The 23783-nt window shown below is 48.9% G+C and overlaps 1 protein-coding gene across 1 annotated transcript; it reads left to right on the top strand.

Moving 5' to 3' along the window:
- Positions 1–1569: 1569 nt before the first annotated feature.
- TMEM212 (transmembrane protein 212) lies at positions 1570–15931 on the top strand (the record flags this gene model as incomplete). The annotated part of the gene is given in 5 exon segments (XM_084292374.1): positions 1570–1637; positions 10039–10222; positions 14913–15033; positions 15569–15707; positions 15709–15931. Coding segments are annotated over 5 exon segments (735 nt in total).
- Positions 15932–23783: the final 7852 nt, after the last annotated feature.

Below are 23783 nucleotides of genomic sequence, written 5' to 3'. Positions count from 1 at the left end.
CCGTACCTCTGGGAAGACCAGAGCACTGGAAATCAGAGCGTGCCTAGCAAAGATGACAACAACAAGATACTACAGCACAGAGCGAGCTGTCTTCAGCGAGCCGCTGTCTGTTTCACGGAACTAATGGACACAGGTGTTTACCTGAGCGGCGGGATCAATGTGCTGAACTGCCTGGTATTTGCCTAAGTGTGCAGCAACGCCCGTTTACCTAGCTAATTCATCAGGTCCTGTTATAATGCGTGAAATGTTAAAGGAAAAATGTTCAAAATTTTTGCACTTCACCAGATTTTTGCACAGCTGGCAATCAGTGTCCCACTATACATTTTTGAAAACTATGAAACATACATACATATATATATATAAAGAACACTAACAGAGCAATCAGATGCATACAGCCTTAAAGGTGTCAGTCATTAAATCTTTAAATGAAAGCAGATGCAGAGTGCCAAATTTCCCTGGTTTACCCTCTGCCACCCTTCCAGCAGGAACGCAAAGGCGAAGCAGAGCGGGTTCCTCAGCAGTGCAGCTGGGAGCACAGAGCACGGGCTGATGAACAACGTGAGCACGGTGTTTGGTTGGAGGCAGCTCCTGACATGGAGGCTGTGACTTCCAGCTGAGCACACTGAACATTTGGGAGCTCGTACAAGAAGGGCTGGTACTTGCTTTGAGTCTTGCCATCCATATTGATGTTTCCCCAGGCAGATCCTTATGCGAAGGACCAGCACTTGCTTCTACTTTGCATCAACGTTGACCAAAAAGCTGCTTCAGAAGACACTTGTTCCCAAATCCTTAGGTTCTCCCGGTAGCCAAGCACTGCCAGGCTCAGTGCAGAACTCAGACAGGCAGCTGGGTGAGGCTGCATGTGTGTATGTGCTGTTGACTTTAGAGCTGAGGGCGGCTGCGAGCAACCTGCCCATCCCAAACCCATGCGGTGCCGCCTCGCCCAACCTCCTGACAGCACGGGGCCTCTTCCCTGAAAAAAACCTCACGCCCACCCTACCGGCCCCGTGCCAGCCGGCACTCACCTGGCTCCCGAGCAGCAGCAAGGCCACCATACACCGTGCTCAGCGGCAGGACACGAGCGGCAGATGCGGCCGCTGCTGGAGCTGCCGGCGGGCAGTGGGTGAAGGCGGGCAGCGAGGCGAGATACACCGCCCAGCCACGCGGCATCGCCCGCCGCCGCCGCGGCTCGCAGCACCGCTTCCTGCTGCCGACGTCACTTCGGCACTGCACCGAAACACCAAAATGCGAGCAAGCAGCTCATGGCCTTCCTTTTTTTTTTTTTTTTTTTTTTTTTTCCTCCCTCTGGATAACAAGTTCGTTTTTTTCGTGTGCTAAAAGTAGATAGAGGGCACTTTATCGCAAAGCGGTGGAAACAAAATGTACAATGCTGCTGCAGCTAGCTCTATTGCTTGCTCTGGCTCAAAACAGCCCTGTCGCAGCGAGCCCATCCGGTATGAAACCACTCTCCTGTTTCAAATTTGCTAAAAACATTCTGACGGGGTCACTTCAATTTTATTTATTTTTTTTTCCTGCTGCTTCTGGTGCCTGCCTGGTGCCAGGCAAGCCATGACCATGCAGTCCCAGGAGGCTTTCGAAGAACGAGCTGGGGAGAGGAAGTGGAAGGGCACAGCTAGGTACAGCCTGCTGGCTAATTATTTCATGTACACGCTCAGCATTGCACGTGATGTTCGCTGAAATTGCAGCTTTTCAGGGAAGAGGTACGGAAGGTTTGTGTGGTGTTAGGGGCAACCTCACCACCTAACATTTGCTTCGCTAAAATTCAAACACAATGAGGCTTCCCTGCCAGCGGCAATTAGAAACAAGCATTATCTGATTGCTTTCTACAGTAATTGTGCTTCATTATTTTCCTCCTGTGAGAGACAAAGAAATATCACAAGCGGAGGAGGTGCTGGTACCTTTCACAGATACGCTCTTGGCAAGCAGGGGTATTTCTTACAAGCTCTTCAGAAGTGGTTGATGTGAAGTTCTTGAAAAGCTTTCTCTTCTTCATTCTGAATCGCTTTTCCTTTCCACCCTCCAGCTCCTGACAGCGCCTTTTGTCAGGCCGTGGTGGCTCAGGGTGGGCTTCTGCCGCGGACCCGCAGTGCCCCGTCCTCCTGCAGCTCCATCAGCAGCAGCCTCGGAGGCTGAGGCTTGCCAGGAGAGGTGCAAGGGATGCCCAGCAGAGCCAGAGCACGTCAGAACATCACAGCAGGCTCCTGTCTGCTGTGTTCACATTAGTCCTTGTACCGGAGCGAGTGCTCGGGTGAAGGTCAGTGCTCACTTCGGTAAGCTGTTCCATCACTGAACAGCTTAAGCCCCGGCTGCCTTGTTTTGACTGGCCTCAGACAGGGATTTTTCACTTTTGGAACCAAAATCCCCACTGGGGAGACAACACTGCTCACTACCCAGTTCCTTTGGCTTGCTGGAAACCAGTCCTGAGCTCTCTGCTCTGCAGATGCCAGACCGGGACCTTTCAGCTCACAGACAACATACTCTGGTAGCCGACTTTCAGGAGGCTCCTCCTGACTTCAGCCGCAGCCCTGAGCGATCAGCGTTTTGGAAACGGGGCTTTACAAAGATAATCGTGAAAGGCACAGCCTTGACTTCTGATTTCAGTACCAAAGATGACTTCAGGAGATCGCGGCAAACACGCAAATGAGTTTGTTCGGGGCGGTGCCGCTATCCGTGAGGCGGCGCTCACAGTGGGAGGCGGGCTGCTTTTAATTAGCAGCACAGCCTTGTTAAGGGACGGAGCGCGGTGCTGAGTCACATCACGTGAAATTGCAAGGAGACTGCTTAGAGCCCCGAAGTTACATCCTTCTTCCTAAAATCCTGCCCAGGACAGTTCCTGAGGAACTGGGGTCGCACCACACGCTGCGGTGTCTGAGTGTCTGACGGCTAAAGAGGAGGAGGAGGAGCAGTGTGCAGGCCCACACATCGCTGCAAGGCCTCTTCCCTTCTGTCACTCACTGCTGTCTAGCAAGGAGGAAGCCTTTCGAAAGATGTGGCGGAGCCAGCAGGCCTCGTTTCCTGGTCTGGGGAGGATGAGATGTCTTCTGGGAGCTGTAGTTCCCAGCAAAGATGAATTTGCAGCCTTCCTGCAGAGCCATGCCAACAAAGCCAGCGGCCTGGGGAGGCTTCTGCTACTCTGGTGCCAGGGAAAATAGGTTGAAATGAAAAGAGACATTTGTACAGGCAGCTCTGCTAGCAGGGCCTGGAAAACAGCACACCGCAGTGGGAAAACCTGAATGTGCTTAGGAGCAATAGGACATGAAGGAAGAAACTTTCTGCCTTGATGAGAACAGAAAAGGGGTGGTTGGTTGAGATTCTGCAGCCAAAGGGAAGCCAGCTGTGGGGCTCCTCTGGGGGACCAAAGTCTGCTCGAGGAGAACACACTGACCTCCCACAGAACCAGGCACAACCAAGCCCTGATGGCTTAAGGGAGAAGAAAATACTCTGTCAGAATCAAAGCAGCTCCTTTTTCACAAAAGGGAGATGGAGAACTCAGACCTGAACCTCTGCCTGCCAGGCGGAGAGTTCCTCTGAGTGCTGCTTTGGCATAAGGATGAGACTTCAGAGCAACGTGTGCCACAGAACTGCCAAACAAACTGCAGATACCGCTAAAGCAAGAGCCTGGTGGTACAAAAGAAGTACTGACAGAAGTGTACAGCACTTGGTTGTGGTTTACAGAAGCCACCGCAGTGTTTGCGAGCTGGTAGACGTGGAGGAAGTGTTTGTAAGGACGACTGCAAAGAACTGAACGTAGTGTGCAATTTGGGGTGATAAACCAAAGAGGGGACACTGAAGCTTCAAATACTGTTCTTGGAAACCAGGCTTGCTTAGAGGGCTCTGTACACACTGAGCTGTTTGAAAAACAGCACTTACCTACCCTGCCCTCCTCATCTGGGGTATAGCATCAGTGGGAGCATCGCACTTACAAACCCTAAATAACTGGAAGTAATAACTCCTGAAGACAGTTCTGAGCTGAGTGGGGCTTTAGGACAAGAAAGGCTGGTTGATGGTAGCTCGTTCTTAACTATTTGCACATGTTGGCAGTAAAGCTGAGTGCTTGGACATTATTTGCCACTTTTACGAGTTGAATTATTATTATTACTATTATTATTATTATTATTATTATATGTATATTTTTTCCTCAAGCAGCACAGTAATAAGTATTTCCTCTGGAGCTTTTTTTCTAGTTAAAGTGGAGAGAATTGTAAAGCAAAAAAAAAGCATACCTAAATTAAAAACTTATTTTCTACATGAAATGTAGAATGTATTTGCTAACTGATATTGAGAAATACTCTGAAAGGAGCAACCTCTATGTTTAATGCTGTAATTCCTATACTTCTAATCCAGAACACTGATGAACTCTTGGAAGATGGACTTAAATCTGAAACCCCACAGCCATCTGGATTGACCAGGTTGACGTAAGTCTAGACAGTAACAGTAACATTTACTTTTTCAAGAATAAACTGCTTGGACCTCTGGTCCTCCTTCCCCACAGCCAGCAGTTTCTCTGGGCTCTTGAGTTTTTGGGAGGAAGACATTTTGAGTTGCAGGAGAGAGATGAACAAAACTGCAGGGAAAGAATGAGAAGGAAGAGAACTGTGGTGATAACGATGAGCCCAGAAGCACCCCTAACTGAAACATCCCCTTTCTTCAGAAACCAGAGCTGCCACCAAGTGTTTGGGTGGCAGCAGCAGCCCGGAGAGACTGGGACAGCTCTGGGCATATGGGCTGAGCTGCTGCCCAAGCCACAGCTTCAGGACAGCCACAGCTGACCCCAGGATGTCCCTAGGTAAGGGACATGCCAAGGCAGGGACAGCAGTGCCCTGCATGGCCATGAGCCCTGATCGGGGTCTGGGGCTGAGCCTAGGAAGCCACCCATTTGTGCTGATACGGGTTCGTGTCAGTATAAAGGTAATCTTCACGCCATGAAAGCAGCCCAGTGTCTGGCTTCTAGAACAAACTTGTGTTTTTGTTGTTGCTGTTAATTGTACTATTCAAATTGAAAATTATGGACCTGATTTAGTGCTGTTAGGAAATTTGCTGACATTATTAGTCATACCAGCACACAAATGACACAACTGAGTAAAGAATCAGCTATTGCACCAGTAATTCTGCCTGCCTTTCCTAGGAAGAATCTGTGTCACGTATCCCATGACACCATCCTGTCATGTAGCTTTGCTGGGGTCCTGGATTTCCCAACCCTGCGCCATCTGCCCCCAATTTAAGGTGAATAAAGTGATGCTGGCTGACCAGTGATTCAGCATATCATCTCAGTGGCAGCATTAAGGTTGGATGGGGTTTCTGCAACCTGATCCAGTGGAGGATATCCCTACCCATGGCAGGGGTTTGGAACGAGATGGTCTTTAAGGTCCTTTACAACCCAAACCATTTTATGATCCCATGATTAATACTTTCACCATTCAACAGAACTAGTGGTGTAATATTCTAAGTGCAAAATGCACCTGAGCCTTCCTAAATCTTCACTAAATCCTTACCAGGGCTTGGGAAAACCAGCCTGAGCAAGGCTCTCTCCTGCATTGGTCTGCTGGTGGGAAGAGATGTATGAGGAACCCCAGAATCCTTCAACAACCTTCAACCAGCTCCTCTCCAACGCGGTCCTTCTCTGCCATGTCCTGATGGTGCTGAGCAGGAGGAGCCCAGGGACTGGAGATGCTCAGCAGAAATAATTGGGGCTGATCGGTGTGTGGGGAGCTCAGTGCAGCTCTGATGCTGTGGGTCTAAGGTGCGAGAGGACAAGCGCAGGAGTTCGGGCTGACCTCCCAGACACAGCTCACCTCTTTGTCCCAGCAGCTGGCTTACAGCTCGCCCTGCAGAGCACACCTCATCAGGCTGTGAGGGCTCCAAGTGATAATGGTTCCACCGTCCCTGCTCAGGAACTAGCCCACCCAATTACACTTTCTGCTAGGGTTATTCAGCTTTCAAAGCTGAGTATTTCTATTTCAGCCTCTACATGCAGGATCTTGTTATGACTTCCTGAGCAATACAGTAACGCACTTCCACCATCAGATATCTTTTTCATCTGCAGAGGCTTGGAAACCCTGCTTATACCTGCTGCCTGCGCACCAGGCTGCATCAGTTAACCAATTATTAATCTGTAGCATGCTGAGTTCACAGCACATCATTCAAGGGGGGTGTTTAAACTCAAAGCACTGGTGTGCCCCGTTGGATGGCTGCATGCAGGGTGAGCAGGGCTGAGCTGTGGGACACTTGCCAGTGGCTCGTCTGAGTGGCTCGGGGACAGTGAGCACCCGGGCACATCAGCTTGTGGTTGTGTTGTACAATGAAATTGTCGCCGAAAGGCCCCAGCTCTGCCTTTCTTTGATAAAAAGGCAGCCAGAGAACTGCCCTCTCCCACGAGCCCCAGCGCTCAGCCTATGAGATAATACAGGCTGGCCTTTTCTTTGCAGCTGTATTGTTTTAGTGCTTGGAAAATAGCAGCAGCCCGAGCAATGAGTCATCTGTCACTAGATGGGGTTAAAGTAATTTCCGTTTTCTGTTGCCATGGGGAAATCAACGTCCTAAGATTTGTCCTTTCTCCCACTCAAACATGTGGGAGTAGAAAGCTTGAAACCCAGCCGGGCTAAACAGTTTTTAAATTTTTTTATTTATTTTCCCCTTATAAACAAACTTCCCTCCATGGCCTTGCAGCTGTCAGTCTGTTCCCGGAATCGTCCAGTTAACAATGTCGTTCCCCTCGGATTGCAAAAAATCCAGAAGCAGAGTTTAAGTAAATATTTGACATAAATATAGGAGCTGCTTCGCTTCGCTTATGTCTCTGCTGCTCCTAAAGTTTGTACGTATACATTCAAGGGGGTTGTAACCTTGATACTGCAGGAATAAAATATTATTATTATTATTATTTTAAGTAAATTCAAGTAGCAGATCCCCAACATCGAGAACAGAGTGAGTAACAGAAACAGGAAAGAGGAAATAGCAGTAAATACCGTTCGGAAGCCTTGCTAATGTATAGCTTATATGAGTAGCAGCACAGCAACATCTAGTGTTGGTCAGGGATATAGCTGCAAGTTCTCGGCGTGCTCATTAATGGCACTTGGATGAAATCCGCACCTGGGCAAGCGGCTTTCCTCGGCCCACCGCAGCACCGCACAGCACAGGCTCAGCTCCACGCCGTCTCCTTCTGCCCCGTGTTTCACACCAAGCCCTTCGTCACGCTCCGTGCCCCCGTCTTTGTCTGCCCTGCAGAAGTGTGGTCATCTGGTAATGCTCTCCGTCTGCCCGGAGCGTTAGGAAAATTACTGCGGTTCTATTTAAGAGCCAACGCAGCAGACCTACAGCTTTCAAAGCAGTTCAGTGCAACAACGGTGGCCAAAACTGAAATTTTATGATCTGAACTGAAATTTTAACCCTCGGAACTGGGCTTAAGAGAGTAATTCCCACCCGACAGCCGGTCACGTTACTGTATTGTGAAAACTGGGCCCAGTTAAACCTCACTGTCAAACGTGTAGAGAAACGAGCATGCAACGGAAGGCTGCAACGCCAAGACGACGTGTCAGAGTGCTGCATTTTCCCTCCCCATATCACCCTGGGAACGCAGGGATCGCTGTTAGGCACAGCTTACCTGTGGGCAAACTGGGTGAGGGTCACGGGGAACCCAGCGCTGTGTTGCGTGCAGACACTTCTTTACATTTAAAAGGCACCTGACACTCAAAGTTGAGTTCCTTGATAACTCTTTGTAGATACACATTGTGGAATAGCACTGGTTTTGATTAGTTAAGTTTGGCTAAACTGGGTTTAGCCTCACATTAGTTCAGATTTTTAATTTAATCATTTTTAGTGACTTTGCATTAAACTTCGGTAGTTTATCCCCATACAAGCAAGCCCTTGTAGGGGAAGGTCACCGATGACTGTAAGTAAAATCATTTGTCTCCTTAGATTACAGCTCTCATTACGCGAATTCTGCTTCATCTTCAGGAAAATAACATCCTTTGGGTTTTGTCAAAGAAAACATCCACGAATGGCTGCTTTCCAAATCCAGCTCTGTCTGGCAACACCCTGCGAACAGATTTTTGCCACGTTTAAGTTCATTACATGAGCTAATTAGCATGGCTGTGTAGGTGCGTGGAATGCACTGGGGGAGAGGCAGAGTACAAGACTCCAAAATGCTGTTATACAATTTGTTACGGGGACACACCTAGTGAAGGCAGACCTGGATCGCTCTCAGCATGCTTTTCAGTAGGATTTTGGGAACGAGCAGGGGAAAACGAGGACATTTGAGCAGAGGCAAGGTCAAATGCCACCTTATTTTTGTAACTTAAAAGCACAACTATTTTTTTTTTCTATACTCACGTCTGTTGCTTATATTTCCAGATAAAACAATTCATGAAAAAGTCGGTGACTCAAAGCAAGGACCGCATACTCGTCAGCTCCACTGTGAAACTTGTTCCCTAATGAAGAAAGAAGTGCAACTTCTCACTAATAACAAGCAAATAGGGATTGTTAGCTGCTCTGACCATGAGAAAGGCATTAGGGTGTCTATTGGAAACACTCAGGCAGAACAGGGATCAGAGCTCTGCTTCATGTTATTAAGACGTTCACACCGCCCTAACCAAATTAAATGGAGAGCTAAGTCCCATAAAGCTATTAGGCTCTCTTTCTTCCTTCTGCATGCATGAAATTACATTTTAAAGCTACGTGTGATCTTTCAGAGCCTCCGAAGGGGTCAGGCACTAGGCACATCTGGCACGCCGATATTTTCATTCAGGAACATGAAGTCATCCTCCAAGCTGCATTCCTGAGTCAGTAACGTGTAATTTTCCACATGTCACTTAACCGACTTGCACATTGAACAGAGATTAATATTAATTCAGTAGAAGCTTGCGCATATTTAACAGAATTGAGAGCTCTGCTAATTGTGTTTTAATTAAACTAGAAGGGGAATAATGTTTGATAGAGAGGGTCAGCGTTACTTGACTAAACACACTCCCCACAGGCGGCCATGCTATGCCATAAATCAGTTCACCAGCAGGGTGAATTAGGTATTGTGGGATCCTGAGGGGCATAAATTCAACGGTAAAGTCACCATTTGCTAAAATTGCCACTCTCTGCCCCTGCTGTCCGGAGGGGACACCAACACCCAGCAGCCTGGGAAGCCACCAGCGTGCCCGTGGGGTGCCAGCTGACTTACCCCAGATATGAGCAGCTCATCCCAGTCCCTTGTAGCTCCCTGGGGAGAATCTGGGACGTGCCCCAGGGCACACGGTGGTACCCTGTGCCACCCCACCTGGTGGTAGCCCTCCAGAGGGGCCACAGGTCTGGAAGGAGTGTGCAGAGTGCCTTGGGGACTGCGTGTGATACAGTACACACCACGATTGCTCTGGCTCTTGCAATCAAAACATTTGCTGTTGCAGGTAGGGAGAAACAGGATTCCTGCATGATGAGCACAGGGAGGCACCCGCTGCTAATCCCTCTGACATAAAGGCCTTCCTGCCACCAGGAGCAGATCCGAGGCCTCCAAACATCCCTGCTACAAACACTTTAACTCCAAAATAACTCCCCCTGGGAAGAAGGCGGTCCTGCTCAGGACATAGCCACGTCCTACTGATGCTGCTGGCACTGAGGGTGCTGGTTTCATGCTGGCTGTGGGCAGGTTCAGGGCTGGTCATCACCCTGGCTGCTGGCAGCAGGTTTCTGCCTCTCCGCGCTGCGAGGTGGTCTGTCGCCCTGTGAAGGCAGGTGAAGGACGAACTCAGAAACCCCAGAATGGGCTTTCTGCAGCCGAAAGCGAAGGGCAATAACTGAGATTAAATAAAATAATAATAATAATAAAATCACATATTCCTGGGGGTGAAGGGGCCTTCTTTAATACACTGCAATACCGCCTGTTTCTGTAGGAACATCTGAAGATAAACAGCACAGTGCTTTCTGGTGCCAGGTAAACAGCTCTCACATGCCATGGCTACAGTCTCTAAGGAGCTTCTGTTTATTAGGAAACGTCCTTGCCTTGGCTTCAGCTGCAAACCCTCGCTGTGAATCCGGCAGGCAGAGGCTCACAATGACAGTGAAGAGCCTGTATGAAGTTACCAGAGGGATACTTATTACCTCTGGGACTATAAGTGTTTTTTTTTTAATGGAATTTTTGCTTTTTTTCCTGTTTTTTTCTTATAAGCCTCTGTTTGTTGGACAGAGTGTTTGCCTCGCCAGTCCCATCTGGAAAGGAGCTTTGGTAGGCAGAACAAAAGCTTTATCAAAGATGTCAGTGATGCTACAGAGACTTAAAAAAATCAACTATGTCTGAATTATTTATTTCTTAGCTCCTGCAAACTCTTTTTAAAGAGAGAAGTGCACGGAATTACCTGAAACTAAAGCGAGAGGCTCCTGGAGGCTCTTGTTAAGATGTAAAGCTGCAGCAAATATCGGCGTATTGATTATTACCATGGCCTGGTGATGTTCAGTTTCCATTTACAGAAGCAGTCTGAACTTCCTCATTCTGACCCAAATTCAGATTGTTAAGACTGTCTAAATGTAAATTAACAACCCCAGGGCTATGCTGGTATAACTGAGATCGCCGTTTAGCTCTTTGCTTTGGTTCATTCCCCAAACTTTGGCGTTTCCCAAGTTGTTCTGAGCAACACGACAAGACAAGCACAAGGCTTACGGAGCAGAAGCCGAGGTAGCCACAGGGCTGTGAAATCCTCCAAGCTGCCTCCTCGTGGGAGCCCTCTGCAAGTTGCCCAAACGGATCAGGTTTTTGTGATGAGGTCCTGGGGCCCCTGTGGCAGTGGGTGAAGCTGGCTCAGAAAGGGGGGTCAAAATGATTTAGCCACAGGGTTTTATAGTCATTTATTCCTGCCACACAGCTGGTAAACCACGTACCAGTTTGTTATTTTCTTTTTAACCCAAAAGAAGAAAGCAAAGGCAGTGCTTTCATAGCACTTCCCTTCTGACATCCCTGATGTGCTCGTATCAAGGATTTGACTACAGCACTTTACGGCCTGCCTACCCTTCCATCAACCTTGGGATGTTTATTTGGCTTCAGACATTGCTGTCTGCAGCATGCTAACAAGAACTGCAGGTCTTTTAGCACTGCTATTTGTTTACTGAAGACATCAAAGCCTTTTCTTTCCACAAGCAAAAGCCTTCTTTGAGCCGGCGCAATCTGCAAACAGCCACGCAGCACCAAGGTGTGCTTTGTGCAGAGCAAAATAAAACCACGGAGCACTGGAGATATTTCCCCATCTGAGGCTCTAAATTTAGCTCTGCTTCATTTCTCATTCCTCAGCCTGTTTGCTCCTCACCAAGAGCCCTGCAGTCTCAGCAGATCTCCCCACTGCCAGCCTCACGTTGGGCAGCAGAACACAGCTGTGAGCGCGGTCCGTGGCAGATAGCAGCTAATCTAAAACAAATATTTTGTAACATCTATGAGCAAATTCATTTTCCCGTTTCACTTTGCCAGTCAGGATGCTGTGCCATGCTAATAGAAGGCAATTTGTTGCATCAGGTTGTGCTGAGCACAGCAAGCAGCACACCTCCAGCTCCCTGCTCGGACGCAGGCTGCGGAAGTGACAGATGTTGGCAGCAAATCAAATAAAATCTGCTGAAAATAATGCCCTAAGAAATACCAGGGCATGCATTTTATGGCTTTCCTAGATGTGCTGAGGCTATTTTTAAGGGCAAATGAACTCCCACTCCTTTGTGTGGTTAGGATTACTCCTTGTATGGAGCACCAGGCACTGCAAACATCGCCTCTTGTGTACCGCTGGTATTTGCACTCATACTCCAAGCACTGACTAGCCCCAGATGGGTATCCACCACCAGAGCCTCATGGCAGCTTCCAGAGAGCATTAAGCATTGGCAGCGAGCCACAGGAACCATATTCATGGAGAACAACCTGGAATTTCCCCCTGGAGAAGGACCTGCCAGAGGGTGCCACCAGCCCAGCTCCCTCAGCAGCTATTCCACCAGGCAGACTCCGGCTCGCAGAAGATGAGGGCACCAGGAAGGGAGGCCAGGAGGGCTGATGAGGAAGGTTTTCAGCCCACGAGGAAGCTACTCAACACAAGCTGTGCTGGCGGAAGGTTGCAGAGCAGGCAAACACCCAAGGCTTTCCAGGAATCAGGAACGGCAGCGTGCAGTGTCAGAGATGGTCGGTGATGCAGATCTACGTGGACAAAGTCTATTTAATGAGAAACACTGATCTGCATCTGCTGGGGAGGGAGGTTACTTTGCAATCACCTGGCTGTGGCTGTCAGTACATGTGGTCGCAGCTGAGGAGACACCTTGCACAGCCTGCTCCTCGTGGCAGCTTCGGGCAGGCTTGAGACCTGCTGCACGATGCGTGGAGGAGAGTAGAGACAGAGCAGAAAGGTGGCAAGAATATTGATTTCCAACAGCTCTTAACCCTGAAAGCACCAGGAGAAGATGCAAGGGGCAAACACCACACAATCTGCACTAGCTTTAAGCCCAGCGAGCAGTGCTGGTACAACAGGGTGCAGCTGAAGAGGAACACAGCTGTTGAGACCACCTCGCTTGACCTCGGGTGCTGCCAAGCTTGGGTTTGACATCTGGCTTGGCAGGGCTGGGCTCACAGCCTCCCAGGGGTGAGGGAGGCAAGGAGCAGCTGTTCTCCAGGCCTGAGGTCCTCTTGGGTTGGGATCAGGGACACGGCTCCCTCGGTGACACTGCCAGGCTGTGCCTCCAGTCCCAGCACTCAGGTGACCCCTGCAGAGCGCTTTTAAAGTCCTGCCTTAAGAAATCAAACAAAATGGCAGAGCCGTAAAAAAATAAAATAAAATAGTTTCAGGCACATCCAAGTTTGGGATTGAGAGTAAAATTTCTTGCCAGAGAATTTAAAACAAACTGGAAACTGATCATCTACTCATTTAAATGATGTGCCTGGAGCTAAACCAGCAAGGCTGAATAATCTCTGTGTTGCTTTCATCCTTCTTCAATTTTTTCTTTGTTCCATCAGCCACATGTGCGTTAAGTGTAAATTGAAGGGCTCTTAGCTGGAAAAGCAGATTGTGAAAAGGGCTTGGCCCTTGTCTTATAATTCAGCTTCAGTATTACAATTACTCTTAATAGCACTCTTATTTTGTTGTATTATTTATTCTGGCTAGAACCCTCTAGGATCCCTTGAAGGCTTTTTTTTTTTTTCCTGGTGAATTTAGCCAACATCCACTCATGAATCCAGATGTTTCTGCTTTTATCCACGGGAATTTTATGGTATGGATATGCCAAGATTATAACTTTAGGCTCAGCCTCAAGACAAGTATTCTTCAAATTCCCTAAATCATAAATGGAAAGTGCCATGAAAAAAAACCTGGGCCCTGATGCATTTAGAGTGCCAGAATGGAACTCAAACCACAGGACAACGTTGCTCAAGGTCCTGGATCCGCGCTGATACTCTGCGGCATCGCCCCAGAACTTGCAGCCCCGAGCGTGCCGTTCTCCCTGTCCTCGTACACGGGCTCTTGCTTTTAGCACATCTTCACTTCTTTCCATTCACCCTCCTGAAATTAGGAGCTAGGATACATGTGGGTCCAAGATGCTTCCACTGGAAAAAAGATTACTCCCTGGAAGCCAGAGCGACTGCTGGTGTATTTAAATGAATGAAAGGCTGCCTGCTTGTGTCAGCCCACCCTAAGAAACGCAGATCCTCGCCCCAGTCAAAACTGGTTCTGAAAGAAGGGCAGGGAAGAAACATGCCCTGCCCCAACGGAGACCTGGTAAGCAACCAAGTCTCTGCCTTTGACAGCACTTTGGGTGATTAACTGAACCCAAATACATTCCTCCCGCAGAGTGTTGACAGCAGCGTGAAGCAAACCTTAAAATAATGCCGATAACCTTCCTTGCTGCGCTGCATTGCATAGGGTTTCTTCAGGCACTCCCATCTGTGGTGTCCAGGCTCCTTCCCTGCTCCATGTTTTTTTTTTGGGGGGGGGTGAGAGCCCTGACCGCAGGCACAGTGGTGGTGTCAGTGCCAGCACGGCGGCTCGGCTCCCCAAGGTAGCTCAGAAGCACAGGAATTGCAAACAGAGCTGCACAAAACACTTCTCATTGGCTTTTCGGCAGCAAATAGCAAACCTCACCTGCCTGTGGCCATGCTGTACACAGAAGCACGTCGCAGTATACCTGTGACCACAAAATGCTGAATTTTAGGTTCTTCTCCAGGGAAGCTCCCAAATGGTCTTGAACGCACACAGCCACGGCCCTGGTCCTGCCGCTGCTGTGCCTGCACCAAACACTGAGCAAGCTGAGGGAGCTTTCTGTCCCCCTGGTTGGAGGGGTGGCGAGCAGGGGATGATGCAGAAGGAACACCTCCAGGGGCACCAGGGAGACGCCAGATGGAAGAAGAGAGCTCCCCTCCCAGGAGCAGCCAGTCGGTGCTTGCTCTAAGAACATTACTTCTGTACCTGCACAGCCGCGGGATCAAAGGAAATTCAAATTATTCCTAAAAGCTCTTCTAAGGCTTCCCCAGCACGGAAAAGCCTCTCGGCTGGCACAGAGGATGGAGCTGGCTCCACAGCAAACCCCTCCAGGGCAGGGATGCGCCAGGACAAGAAGGAGCCACGAGAGGCAGGGTGTCGAGGGCTCAGCACCCGGCCAAGCTCCCTGTGCGGAGCGGTGGCACAGCTGCACCGAGCCTTGCAGGGAGGTTGTGAGCAGCCGAGCAGCAAAGCTTTTCCACCCCCTAACTCCATACGTGACCTCAGCCATGCCCAAACCCTGCTGGGCAGAGCTGCTCAGGTAGGTGGGAAGTTCAGCACGAGGTGCCAACAGCGGGTGCTCCACATCCAGGAGGTGGCAAGGACCAAGTGCTCACCGATGGGCGATGCTCCAACATCAGTCCCTGCGTGTAACCACACATTTCCCCCCTCCACACACTGTTCTTGCCGGTATCCTCATCCTTTTAGCTGACAGAGAGCAGATGTGGAAATGCCTGGTACTTTTATGCTGCTATTCTATATGGTGTCACATGCAGGAGGCAGCAAGGGAACAGCAGAGTTAACGTAGGAAATCCATTCAAAGGGAAATGTACTTTTCCTGCTAATATTTTGGATCAAATGTGCTGTGCAGGGCTTCCAGAGGGTGCACATTAAATATCCCAGCAGCACAGTAGTTCTGCCAGTTTCTATCACATTTTCTGTTTTATAATGAGGAGCTTTATTAGTAGTCAAGCATGCAGCTTAAACTTTAAAGGCCACCCACTGTACTTATGTTATATGACAACTGCATAAGTATACCTGTTCCAATTTATTCTCCTAATATTTTAGTAAAATGTTGTCTCATTGGCTTTACCCTCCCTGTAAAAATCCACATTTTTCATTAATAAGTTCATGACTTTCAAGCTACTAAGTTTTCCTTACCATCACATCAATTTTTGGACACAAAAGAAAGGAATATAAAAAAAATATAAAACCCAGATTTTTTTTTTCCAAGCTGGAAATGAAGAAATACAAATATATTAAGCTCTACTTGAGAAGTTCCGGTGTCTTTTTTTTTTTTTTTTTTTTTTTTTAATTCTCTCAGCAGGTCACAAAGCGATAAAGTGCTTTTGTCTCCATTTCAGTGGGAGGCCACAGTTTTGCCTTGGGCACACGAAGCACCATGGGCTCCTCAGTGCAATTTGCTGTTGCCATCCCATCTCTTCTCCCTGGCCCGTGCTGCCACTACTCGCTTGCTGGGATCACTGGGACCAACCACCTGGGCAGTCCTGGTCCCATTCCCCTACACGTCCTTCCCAAACTTCTGCAAAGACCCAGCACAGTCAGAGCAGTACCACCTGGCCCTGCAGGTCCTGGACTTGTGCTCAAGTCTGGCTTTATTCTGCACTGCTTCTGCTGTTGAGATCAAGCTCACGATGAGACTGCTCCAACTGGGACACTTAAATGTGAGCATGAGCTGTGATGGGGAAGGGGGATTGTCCCCATAAAGCTATAACAGCCAGGAGGGTGACAAAGACATGCAAGGACAGATCCTGAATGCATGTGCACCACATCTGCACTTTAGTACCTGCCCTGAAACCACGTGCATCATTCTCAGTTTAAATCACTTTATGAAATAGCAATTTGTCCTTTTTACCCTTTTCACCCCAGCATCATTCCAAATAAAGGGACACAACTGTAGCACACCTAGCTAGGACCTCTGATTTTAAGGGCTGATCAAAGCTTCATGGAAGCAAGTTTGCTTTTGACATTAAGGGAATCAGACCCTGAAGATTTGCCTTTCTGCTCTTCCTAAGAGCTGAGAGCACAGCACTGGCGTTAACACACGGAGCAGACAGAGCCAGCACCTGCGTGGCAGACGAGGTGCCCAAGCCTGTCACTGCTCAGCACACATCAAGCCACAGGCAGCAGCATCCTGACAGCCACGGTGGGAGGATAGGAGGTGACAGGAGGAACAGAACCAGAAGGGACAGGAGTTTGGGTGACCCCGAGGAGAGCCAGGACCCACCACCACGCTCCTGCCATGAGGCAGCAATCTCCTCTGCCCCACACAGCCGGAGGACTCGCTGCTGGTTCAGACCTTGACAAGTGCTTCTCTGCTAAGGAAGATCTCACCTTTCACACCTCCAGTCCCTTTTTTTTTTCCCTTTAACCTTTGTTGGGAGTCAGTCTCGAGTCCACTAAAATACCGGTGTTTCCATGCCAACAGCCCAGAAGTGGGCTCCTCTGGGGCACTCAAAGAGGCTGCTGTCAGAATACAGCCAGCGCTTCTTCCCGCTCCAGCTTCATGCCCCACAGCCTCTTCCCATCCATTCCCCCACAAACCATGGGGCACAGCTGTGTTGTCTGTAGGTGCCAACCTTAACATTGAGAGGTGCTGCTGGCACCCGTCGAGCAGTCAGTGCCGCAGCAATGCCCAAGCCAGGCACACAGCAGCCGGGACACCAGTCTGCGGGCAGCAGAGAGGCCGGAGTGTCTGTCTGAAGGACTGGACAGCTGTTGGATTTTGTAATCCCCTCAGCCTTATTAATAATATTCATAATTTTCATGCCCTCCCTGGTATTTTACAGAGAGCATGAAGTGATCCTTTGTTATTAACACAGGCACTGCTTTGCTCCCAATCCACAGCATTTCTCCGCCCGCCCTCCCCACATTTCCACCACCCCTGCACCCCGCTGGCAAAGCCCTGCGACTGCTGAACTCTCCAGTCCCAGCCTGGCAAAACCCTAAAGCCTTGGCCTCACCCAGCCCAGGAGCACCCCCAGCACCCCTCCTGGAGCAGGATATTTGCCATATTGGCCCTTTGCAGGCCAGGCCCAGCACGGCTGGTACCTTGCCCCGAGACTGCCTCCAGCCGAGTGCCCCATTGATCCGCCGCTCTTGAGGCCCTTCCAAAACCCCATCCCTCCCCTGCAGCACTTCTGTCTGCCCTCAGACAGAAGATTTATGAGGGTTACCCACAGATGTGGCTGCAGAAGCAGTCCAAAAGGGTTTGTTGCAGTGCCACAGGCAGCGCTCCTCCAGGCCTGGTCCTCGCTAAGTCGCTCCGAGCAGGACACCACCACAGAGCGAGCTCCGAAGCGAGACCTGGGGAGGCAGCGTGGATGTCTGCCAACCTGACAATGGGGTTTCATTTAACGAGCACGGATTTAAGTGTGGAAATCAAATATGAAACAGTCGTAGCCAGCATTGTCTGCATTCTTGGAGTGGCACTGAACGAGCAGTGAGAAAAGAAGCGAGACGCTGGCCCAGACATGCTCCAGCTGTCTGAGCCTACCTCTGCCCTCCTCCGCTGAATGCAGCCATTCAGCTTGTTTTCATTTCATTATTGGATGTTATTTTTGCAACCTGGGAAAAGAATAGAAAAAGGAAAAAGGTCCTTAAAACGCTTTGGGGGTTATTTTTTAAGAACTAGCCCCTTTCTTTCCTTTTTATCAGAGCTAAATAGCACGGACTTCACGAAATCCGTGAGGCCAGTGGCATTATCAGCTCTGCACTTGTTTCTCAAACACAGCCCTTTATCTCAGGGGCAGCAGCATTTGCGTTGCTGGGGTTATTCACGTCAGTTGTGCTCACTTAGAGCTGAGCAATGTGCAATTAAATAGCCATATAAAACACCCACTGCACAACCAACAGCTGCCCACAGGTAACCTGAAATTTCATGCACGCGCCTGCCAAATATTGCTGCTCTACCCCCATAAATCCCCCTCTGCACATGGGAGCAGAGCAGGCCTTTTCCCATCGCTGTGGCTGGGTGAACAGCAGGCACTCCTTCCCCAGCATGGCTCAAGTCAAGATTTTAATGACTTGGTTAAAAGCCTGACACTGCAGATCGCTGCTAGCGGGAGTGCTGCTCCACCAGCCCCCAGGGCAGACGTTTCCCCCCTTCTCTTCCCTCCCCTGCCTTTCTCAGTAGCAGAGCCTACTCATTTTTAGTGTTCAGGAATCCACATCCGAGATCCGGTAATTTACTTTCCTCCTTTACATCATCCTTTACAGGTAGATGCCAGCATGTACCTCCTGTGCCCCCCAGCTGGGGACACTGCACCCTACAAAAAGCCAAACCCCTGCCAAAGGAAGGGCAGGATTATATCCCTCTCCCAGAGCAGGGTGGGAGTTCTGTCAGTTTGTGCTGAACTTCCCTAAAAAAAATAAGATAGTGCTGATACTGCTTCAGCACAGCAGCAAATTCTCACTGGTCCTTCATGTCCCTTCCTGCAAAGGGAGAACATCGTGCTTTAACACCTCACCCATCTTTCTCATGGGGACAACGCCACAAGTGCCAAACCAGAACCTGGTTTAGGTCTTGCACATTTGTGGATTATTACTGGCAAGAGAAGGTCAGATGTGCTTTAACATGAATTCTCTCCCCAAGCATCATTTTGCAACAACATTCAGAACAGGGCTGTCATTTGAAATTTGGATCCTTTAAGCTCCAGCATGATCGAGGTGCACATACAATAACCACTCACTACACCCAGACCATTGCTTCCCAGCGAGTGATGTTGCTCTACGGATTTGACTAGACAAGTTCATACCCTGCTTTCACCTTACCCCAGCCCATCCAACAAGGGAAGAGCCCCTCCTGCACCAGCCAGACCCGAGCAGGACCCTCACCCCAGGACCTGCAGATCCCACGTGCACCGAGCCAGCCTGCCAGGCAAGCTGGGGCCCTGAGTGCTTTCAAGTGGGTTGGGAGATCAGAGAGGAATTTGGGAATTTTTCTGGAAGTTATGAATGCCATTTTATGGCATTCAAATTAGGTCATTTCCTCTTTCATCCTGGCTTTCACCTTTTTGTAATTTTAAAAATTTTGTTTAATGAAAATCTGTTCCCCTATTAGAATTGAATTTCCGTTCATTAAGGATAAGAGGATGATTTCAAGCGGTGAGTTTCATAAGTTCTTCCAAAGCCAGAAACCTTAAGGATATGCTCAACACCAAGCCTACAAGCAATCCCATTTACCTTAATAGGAGTGCTTATCTCTAAGCATGTGCATAAGTGGTTTGCTGGCAAAAGCTAGTGCTTATTCCCTTCCAGATGACCCTATTTAATATTTACCAGTATTAATCTGCTCAATAACTATAAACACCAGAAAAAAGCATTGAATTAGCTTGACAAAGAGCTTTTCCAAACAGGACTTTGGCTTCTCCAGGAGGGTCAAACTGTTCCATGCCTGAGCAGCCTGAAAGGGACCGGGGCTGACCCAAAGCCACAGGAACCAGTGAAAGGGTGCTGCCTGCTTCTACCAGCCCGGGGATGGGATCCTGCATGAACAAACACCTTTCTGGTTTTGGCACAGCGACTAGTAGGGATAACAAGAGCTGTATGCTGACATTAAGAGAGTTTGTTTTATTTATTGACATCCTGTTAACCTCCAGCCTCCAGTGCACTTAAAGGAAGCTGTTAATTTAATGGTTGCATCAGAAAGATATGACAAAACATGTACTGCTGAGCAGCGAGGGAAATCTCCAGGCCTAACATCAGCCTTACCACCTGCACAAGGCAGCGGCTGCAGGGAGCTCTGCGCAGAGCATGAGGTTAAAGAATTCACCCTTGAAAAGGAAAGTTTGCAAATCAAATTGGTAACACAGACCCTAGAAACAGCCTCTGGTAGAGGCCTCCACTGCAAAAGCTGTCCTCCAGCAGCAAAGCACCTCTAGGTCCCTGTTCCCTTCCAGGGGGATTGATGCAGTATGGCTGGATTAATCCGCTCCCACTGCTTGGAGTTCAAGCTGCACACAGGGCTGTGAAGTGTTCTCAGCAGTCCTCGAGAACCAGGAATGGTTATTCTGCTATGAAGCCTGGGCACAAGCTGATCTCACAGCAAGGCCATTTGAGTATAGGTGGTGTCTACTGCACCGAGACAAACTTCTATCCAGCAAATATGCCAAGGGAAAAGGAAAGCAATGGGAAGACTGAATTCAGCAGCTCATTTAGGCAGTAAACTGTAGAAAGATAAAGGCTGTGATTCAACACAGTATCTCAGCACATACCTGGCAGACATAAGGATGACAACAGCACTTGTCAGGCTGAGTTCAGTAACTACTTACTTACTACTTCAGTAAGTACCGTGCTCATGGCAATCAGGATTCCCTACAAGTTGGATGGGGCGTGAATTACAGCCATGTTGTAAACCTGTGTTTCATTCCTGGACTGTTTTCCCCTCAGCTCCAGCCATCAGCCCACGTGTTGAAGTACCGCTGAACTTAACCATAGGAGCCAGATCTCAAGATAATACACTTAAAACCGTAGATGAAAAGCTTCAAGAGTTTTGAAGTGATGAAGCCATAAGTCTTTCCATTCCCTGCTCAGTCATATTTATACCCCAGAAAGTACTGCCACTTATAAAAGCAAAGCAGGAAGATTTTATTACCTGCATGTCTGTGGCTCAGGCCAGCACTCACACTCAGGTTTAGTCCCTGCTCCCTGACCCACACCTGATGCTTCTACAAACCTGGGCACTGACCTTGCAGGCATGAGGCTGGACTTGTGTCAAAGTTCTTTAGGATACTCCTGCAACTCCCAGCAGTGCTACAAATGTAGTACAAACGCAGTCACTGATTGTTGGTAGGGCTCAGCTCTGCCTCTCCTGTAAAACAGCCCAGCACCTGCAGCCAGCCAGCCTCCCCAGGTCTCCTGAGCAGCTGCTGCTGTCCTTTCCCTGAGCCTACTCCCTCACTCTTCAGCCCGTGGCTCAGGGTCAGCATCATCCCTCATTCCCTTATCCCGCTGCTCATTTTTCATCCACTAGCTCCTACCAAGAAATGGAAAGTTCCTTACAGCTTCAGCCAACCCAACCTCCTGAAGTCTTTCTGCCCAGAGAGACAATAACCATGGCCCAAGCCAAGATACTATCTCTTCCAGACGAGGGAAGTCTGGCAACCCTGATAGCTAATGGCCTACGTAAGCCCGTTACAATTTCACTTTTCATAATTCAACTAGTTTCTTAACTGCATGGAAATGCTATATGGTATTTATGGAAAGTTCAGTGTTACTCAATGTTACTACATTTTTGGAAGCAGCAGTGCTGTTTTTAGTGGTGTTGGTTAACCACAGTCTTGAACTATCACATCCACTTGATAAAGCACGGACACACTTGTGGAGATTTCTACCCAAGTAGACTGGAAAAAATTGTGAGCCACTCCAGAAAATGAAGTCACTTCTGCACACAGGTTCCTCCCCTCACCTGGCTGCACTCAGCACAGGCATCCAGATGCACACAGACAGAATTAAAGCCTGATCCTGTAATCATTAGGCAAAATTACAGCAGGTGATGGTCTGCCTACCTGAATCAGGTGAGTGCCTGACAGCAGGTTCCAGGACAGGAGCATACCAATTACCTTTTTAATCTCTTGGTTTTCTAGTCAGCAGCTCTGTGTGGGCAGCAAGCACATAAAAGGTATTTTTGCTGCAAGTGTTATAGTTTCTATTTCAGTTCAGCAGACTTCCTTATTGAACCATCATTGCTTACAAATGAGTTTTCCAATTAATACTGCAGCAGATCTAATGAAGGTGCTGTGTGAGATTGCACTACAGCACCTCCAGGAGACCAGGCTGCCACCCTTTTCCAGCTCTTCAGAAACCACGAGGCCACTTTACCAGGACAAATCAGGATCTAAGCTGAACCACCAAGGCACAGGTTGCTTTCCTTGTTTAAAATAATGCCCACAGCACTAGATGCGTCATTCGAGACAATAAAATCCTGTTCATTGAGTTAGGAGCAGCAGCACCCCAGCTTTCTACGGGTCACCTTTACATCTCTGGGCTGTTTGCTTCAGGCTCACTGTTCTCTGGAGACACCTCCTCACCACCAGCTCTGCCCCGCTGCTGGCAGCAGCCAGGAAAGCAGAGGGAGCAGCTGCCAGCTCCTGCTGCAGCCATGGCCAAGGAGACCCAGCAGCAGACTAGAACTGCCCTCTGGCTGTCACGGCAGAGCAGGATGGGCTTAGCAGGACGAGGTTTTGTGAGGAGGGCTGGGTCCGATTGCCATGGCACGTGTTCAGTGCACAGGACTGATCCAAGAGCTCCTCACCCAGATGGAGCATGGATCTTTATACAGGAGAAATGCTTCGGATGCTGTGAATACCAAACATGGTGCCTACAGATTTTACAGAAGACTTGGAAACATGGGCTCAAACTGGCAGTTAGGTGGCTTATTTAAGCATATGAAGCACAGCTTGCTTCTCAGTGCAAAGGCAGGCTGTGCAAGCTCACGTTGCCCTTTATGAACACACTGCAGTGCCAGGGACATGTACATTTCACCTACACTCCACTGCCTGCCTCAACCATTTGGCTTTGAGCAACTCCTGACACTCCTACCCAAGTTCAAGCTTTTAAGTCTGTCTCACTTTAGGAAACACTGGGCATTAAACCTTCCCTGCAGGTACTAATAACCAAGAAGAAAGCATCATTGAAGTCCCCTTGGCCATTCCCTCCCCAGGCCACCTAGGGAAGATTTATCACTGACACACTCCTTCCTGCTTTAACATCCCACTGCACCAGCAGGCCGGTCAGCAGCTGGGATCAGTTCACCTCCTCATCTTCTGCCTTCGGGGCAGTTAGGGCGAAGGCAAACCACATGAAAGGAGGCTGTGTCTGCCTGCTTTTGCAGCTACACAAAAATCGCCATCTGATATGATCAAAATGCATTTTACTGGCCCTGATAGTTAATGGAAACTAATCCAGGAACAAATAAGCAAGTGGGACACTGTGGAAGACTACAGAAAAGTACAGAAAGATTTTACTGGCAAAGATCAAAGGAAAGGCACTAGTTAATAGCCACGTTTTCTTGAAACAAGCCCTTCCTTTGAAGGCAACAGCTGATGAATAGGAACCTGATGAAGCTGATCCTCACCAAGTGCCTTTGAAACAAGGTGTATGCACCCTGAAAGAAGTAATTTTCACACTGGCAGTATCACACATCCTCTGACAATTCTTTTAGTTACAGTAACTTGTGTGGATGGCCTGCAAGGAGAAAAACATGCACCTGCTCCATAGATTAAACAACCCAACTCCAAAACTGGAAGAATAGTCATTTCCTTGCCAGTTACAAGTAACATCCCAGTCCCACTGGGATCTCTTGCTTTGACTTGAGCTAACGCTCTGTGGATTTATGGAAGCTCTGCAACGCCCACATGGCTACTGGGTGCTCACCCTGCCTCCTTGTGCCCATTTCCACCCTCACCACTGAGGTTTGGTTACTGGAGCTGCCATGCAGGGAGGAAGCCTGCGGCTCTCACAATGCCCAGGGCCCCAGACATTGAGCTAGGCAAAAGAAAGCAGTGAGAACAAAGGAGGAAAAGTGGGCCGGGGAAGGAAAGGTTTGAAACCTTGGGT

This window comes from Netta rufina, assembly GCF_964035555.1.
Source record: "Netta rufina genome assembly, chromosome: 9".
NCBI lineage: Eukaryota > Metazoa > Chordata > Aves > Anseriformes > Anatidae > Netta > Netta rufina.
The sequence above is the reverse complement of the archived record's forward strand: the minus strand, read 5'-3'. Positions and strand labels throughout refer to the sequence as shown.